Raw genomic sequence first — 6000 nt, forward strand, 5'->3', positions numbered from 1 at the left:
AAGGACCTAAACAAACTGGAGGATTGGGCCTAAAGAAATCTAATGAGGTTCAACAAAGAAAAGTGCAGAGTCCTCCACTTAGGGAGGAAGAATCCCATGCACAGCTATAGACTGGGGACCAACGAGCTAGGCAGCAGTTCTGTAGAAAAGGACCTGGGAGTAACAGTGGATGAAAAGCTGGATATGAGTCAGCAGTGTGCCCTGGTTATCAAGAAGGCTAATAGCATATTGGGCTGCATTAGGAGGGGCATTGCCAGCAGGTCGCGGGAAGTGATTATTCCCCTCTATTTGGCATTGGTAAGGCCGCATTTAGAGTATTGTGTCCAGTTTTTGGCCCCCCCACTACAAAAAGGATGTAGACAAGTTGGAGAGAATACAGCGGAGGACAACAAAAATGATTAGGGGGCTGGAGCACAGGACTTATGAGGAGAGGCTAAAGAAACTGGGCTTGTTTAGTCTGCAAAAGAGAAGGATGAGGGGGGATTTGATAGCAGCCTTTAACTACCTGAAAGGGGGTTCCAGGGAGGATGGAGCTAGGCTGTTCTCGGTGGTGGCAGATGACAGAACAAGGAACAACGGTCTCAAGTTTCAGTTGGGGAGGTCTAGGTTGGACATTAGAAAAAAGTTTTTCACTAGGAGGGTGGTGAAGCACTGGAATGGGTTACCTAGGGAGATGGTGGAATCTCCATCTTTAGAGGTTTTTAAGCTGAGGCTTGACAAAGCCCTGACTGGGATGATATAGCTGAGGTTAGTCCTGCTTTGAGCAGGGGGTTGGACTAGATGGCCACCTGAGGTCCCTTCCAACTCTATTATTCTATGATTCTATGATTCTGTCTCTCAAGATGTCTGGCTTTTGACCAGAATTGGTAATTGATTATTCTGGTAACTGATGTTATGTTATATGATATCATAATTATTGAACTAATGATCTAATAATTGATATTATTTATCATTATTTCCCACCCACATGAAACTAGAAAGACTGTTGTGTATCAGAATTCCAGCAATGTCTCCTGAAAATGAAAATTGCTTGTTTATGTTTCAAATAAATATCAGAACTTTTGGATATTGCTCTAATCTAAACTGAACTCCTGATCATTATGTTTTGTCTATAATTAATTCCTTTGCAAAAATCATCCGGGAAAATCACAAAATGTCTAAGTATTTGTTGTAACCTAGTTTTTATTATAATAAGAGAGAAAAATGTTAAAGTAATAATGTACTCTTAGATATAAGAGATGATGAGCAAACTAAATACAGTAAAAGACGTGTGTGTCAGCATAGAAATTTCTAGGCTTTTTGATTTTAGAAATGCAAAGTTCAGTATGCAGTTGCACGATTCAGCGCAATACTCGAAGTAGTATTTGCTAATGTGCTAATGTGAAGTGTCTGAAAGTTTGTATATAAGCTCTGTACTTTGATTTTTTTTTTCTTGATAGGGACAGTTCAGCATTAATTTGACAGGCACTGGATTGAAGCTTTCCAATACAGCTAGATGGATTGCTCAGGGCAATTATGCAACTGTTGATATACACAAATCCCAAGTAAGTAAGGTTGCATATTCTTTGTCCATTTTTCTTTATTTTGACTGAGAGACCTACACCTATACTTCAGAGCCGTAGGAAGTGATAGGAATGATTCAGTAGGTGGCACTCTTTGATCTCAGTCATTTCCAAATTAAAATGGGGAGAGCCATCTTTCAGATGAGATATAACACTTAGGCCTGACAACTTGTGATCACTGAAGATCTCATGTCATTTTTCATAAGATTTGATGTTTGAATCCTGTTCTCCTAATAACATACTAATCTAGGTGAGTACCTTCTTCCTATCTAGCATTCCCATAGAAGTTTTAAGATGATACAGTGGCAATATCCAAGTGATAAATCTTTTTTAAGATATCTACTGTGTAGAATTGTCCTGGATCTCTTATCACCAACATGATTCATACAGGAAACTGGAAGAGGATTAGTGAAACAGTTTTAAAAACACATTGGTTAAGTAGTTATAATTAACCACTAGTCTATACCATGTTTTTCATAAATTCATTAAATTTCAGATAGACTCATGGGTATATATTATTATTTATATTGCAGTACATTCTATCATTGCACAGTAAACCTTGTGATCTCTGAGGGTACACAATGTATATGAAGAATTGATGGACTCATCTACGCAGTGCGACAGTGCATGCCAGAGGGCTGTAAATTGTAGAACGCTGTAAAGGATTGCACTCTAACTGCCCTGTGTAGACCCTGCTGGCACACTCTAAAAGGTACCTATTGCACATAGACATAGTCCTGTCTGAAACAGTGCTCAGTTAATGCAGGCTAGAAACCTTTTAGAGGACATTAGCCCGGTCTACACAGGGTAGTTAGGGTGCAACACTTCTGTGTGTCTACAATATACAGCTCTCTGGTACGCACTGCTGTACTGTGTAGACAAACCCATTGAGGTTAATTTGATCTTGTCCTCCAGATACAGTAGTCTTCGGTGGGATGTGTCAAAGATTCTGATGAGTCAACATTTTATGGAACTGTTTTGTGTAACTATGGTTTTGGTAGTTTCTCTTGACTGAGTTCTCACTATTTTTGCCTCTCTAATTTCCAGGATGGTACTAAAATATATGGAAGATGTGGAGGGTTCTGTGGGAAATGTATTCCTAACACAAATATTGGTCTCCAACTTCAAATACAGTAAAAACTCTGAGGTGGTAAGAAATTCAAACGCAGGAAAATCTGTTCTTAAGGTGCAAATTGTAGGTGCTATTTTTTTTTCAGTCCTTCTTTTCTGTGATGTTAATTTACTACTATGATATCCTTCCCATTTTCTTCAGTGTTAATATCAGGGATGCATATAATAGTTTAATCATTTGTTGATGGGCTAACAGGTGCATAAGCCACAATCATAAATCCTCAGGTTTTAATAAATTTATATTCATTCAATGTACAGTATATACAAGCAAATAAAATAAACTGCACTGACGTTACTACTGCTGGTAACACCTTAAACTGGACCATAATTGTAATACTGTACCTGCAACTAATCAGTGCACATTCTAGTACATTGGACAGTAAAATGCATATACTGTGCTGATTTTGTTGATCAACTATATTAAAATGTAGAAAGGAAAGCAGGTTGTTGATGTATATGGAAACCAACTAATAATTTCAACTACTTTCAGCTTTATGAAACCTGTTGGGAATTATGTTTTGTCAACAATTTACATCAGAAGAGTGCATTACCAATATACTTTTTCCTGATACAGTTTCTATAGGGTTTTTTTGCATTTCTCTGTCATTAAAATTATTCTCTTTCTCAAGCTCTTTCTCTGTGGTGCTCAAACAGTAGTGTTAGTTTTGGAAAGTGTGATTCAACCTCTGTAGTCTCCATGAAAAATGTTAAATGTCAAGATGCAATTTTGTTGTGGGTACAAGAAAAGAAAATAAGGAAACACATCATATTTTGAAAATCTAGTTTTAAAACCCTACCTCTCACACAATTGTGTATACTATAAAAGCAGTATATTGCGTATGTTGTACAATTTAGTATATGATTATATAAATATATATATATTTACTTAACCTCTGTCCAGATACTCAAAACATCTTATTCATTGGAAGTCGCCAACAGTATATTAACAAAAGCACTATCTTGTCTCACTTCCACACCCAGAATTTCCACTGACTTCAGTGAAAGTTCTGGGTTCAACAAAGGAAGGCTGGATCGGACCAAAGTGTGCATGGTTCATATTTTTGAGAAGTGCAGTTTAATATTTCAGAGGACAATAAATTCAACTGTAATGGGCACTGTTTAAAGTGCTTTGTCCTAGAAAAACTAAATGTATAGGTGGAAATTTTTAAATTTCAGAAATGATCTAGCTGTTTGCTTTGTTGTTTAGAATTACTCTAAGTTCAGAAATGCAGAAATATGTACAGCATAAAGAACCTTTTTAGGGGGGAATTCTCAGGTATTCAAATAAGATTTTCTATGTGCATAATAACACACATTATGTACTAGATAATTATAGGCATTTTTCAACTCTGTAAACCAAATATCATCTAACTGTTTATATGCCAGTAAAAACTGGTAGGTCATGTGGCAGCTATATCTTCATTTTACCCACAAAGCGTTAGCTGAATTGGCAGTACATTTTAATGAAAGTCTATCTTGTATCACATGCATTTAAGGAGTTGCTTTTTAGATAACACATGTAGATGACTATTTTGTGATGTCTGTATCAGAAAAGTATTTTTGCACTATGTGCCTTATAATAGTTGTAAACATGAATAAGAAATACATAACACTATTTTCCTAGAAATGTTTACATTTATAATTAAAATGTTGTAATTTATAAAATATTTATATAATAAATATGCTTGTGTGATTGACACTTGAGTACTTCTGTATATTTTTTCGCAATGAAGTGTAGTAATGAAGCTGCTGTATATCTTCAGAATAGTTAAAACTCTTAGCATCATTTGAACAAAACACAACACCTAGTTTAATTCGGAAATAATTGCCACACAATCAGTTGTATTCACTGTACAGGCAAACATACAAATCAACATTGTGAAGTGAGATTAATTTTTCAAATATTTCCATAAAAAACTCCTTCGTTTCTAGAACTCTATTCATGTCTCATGGATTTAAGACATGATCCCACAAATCTTGTGTACTTAAGACTCACAGGTGGAGGTCTTTGGCTGATTAAGATTAGTCACAGGAGTCTAACTGGCTTTAGAGAGGAAGTGGCTGTTCGGATTATGGACCACTACCTTCAATAAAGAAACATTGAAAAGATGCAGATATCATCAGCTAATCGGACTAACTTTTTAAAGTATTTTAGTGAATGCCTCTTTTGGATAATCTTAGTAAGCGTTATCCTTTTTTAAACCATTTGGAATAATGACTGTTGATTGAAGTGGCCAATTATAATCATTCAAAAAGTATAAAGGATACAGCTACCGTATAAGATTCTCTGTTCCAAAATCACAAAATTAACAATGCTTCTTCTCATTCCAAAACCGTGTTTTATGCTAACGAAAATCCAGCTCCTGCCAGTTTATTGTCCTGCAGAGAAAGTTCAGGCTAGATTCACAAAGGGACTTAGGTGTTGCGTTGCTGAGTGTCACAGCGCCTAACTTTTAGGCATATAGAAAACCACTGGGATTCACAAAGCCTGAGTTAGGCACATAGGATCCTTATACAATAAAAGGAAGGAGACAGGTGCCTAGAGATGGGATTCATAACAGCCAGCACACTGAGCAGGGAACTGTCTAAATGAGCCCAGGGAGATGCCAAGGATTGGGTATGTCCTAAGCCCCGCTCTTCTGAGGGAGTTTGTGTCTAAATCCAGGCTGGAGGGACACATCGATTCTCAGCTGTAAATCCTCTCCTGGAGTCAGGTGCCCAAGGAATTTCTTGCAAGGAGCCAGGTGGGGGGAAGAGTGAGAATGACTTCATGGCCTAGTGGGTAGGACACTTAGCTCAGAGATGGGAGCACCAGTAGCCAATGACTATTTATTTATCCAAAGTAAAACATCTTCACCAGGAGACACTGAGGCACCTTCACATCAGAATATCCCATAGGTGAGTGGTTAGGGCACTTACCTGAGAACTGGCAGCTCCATGTGCAAATCTCTTCTCATCGGGCAGAGGGGGGACTTGAATGCGGGTCTCCCTCACCCTGGGCACATACCCTAACCGTGGGCTAAAAGTTACATGAGAGCTCCTCCTGCTGCCTGTTTTGTGTGGAGTTAGGCAGTCTCTGGGTGCACCCAGTGGATCAGGCCCCACATGTGAGTTAGTCAGAGAAGTGTCTGTCTTCCCCTGGTTTGTGAATCATTCTGGGGCTTAGACAGCCGGACACCTAGAGAGAGACTATAGTGCATGTGCTGGGAGGCAGAAACAGGCACCTAGAGAATGTTTACTGCAAAAATTTAGACTCTGAGCAAGTTTAGGCACCTTCAGGATAGAAGGCAGCTGAGTGGGGCTTCTA

At 38.0% G+C, this 6000-nt stretch overlaps 1 protein-coding gene across 3 annotated transcripts in view; it reads left to right on the plus strand.

The window, feature by feature from the left end:
• Positions 1-4383, plus strand: part of ADAMTS20 (ADAM metallopeptidase with thrombospondin type 1 motif 20) — a 156039-nt gene extending 151656 nt beyond the window's left edge. For all 3 annotated transcript variants that reach the window (XM_067564179.1, XM_067564180.1, XM_067564181.1), the window contains 2 exons: positions 1440-1544; positions 2610-4383. In XM_067564179.1, the coding sequence (XP_067420280.1) occupies positions 1440-1544; positions 2610-2699 (195 nt within the window). In that variant the 3' untranslated portion in view covers positions 2700-4383. The remainder of the gene's footprint in view (positions 1-1439; positions 1545-2609) is intronic.
• Positions 4384-6000: the final 1617 nt, after the last annotated feature.

This window comes from Emydura macquarii, unplaced genomic scaffold (assembly GCF_026122565.2).
Source record: "Emydura macquarii macquarii isolate MOO-44397 ecotype Brisbane River unplaced genomic scaffold, CSIRO-AGI_Emac_v2 contig_2636, whole genome shotgun sequence".
Classification (NCBI taxonomy): Eukaryota; Metazoa; Chordata; order Testudines; family Chelidae; genus Emydura; species Emydura macquarii.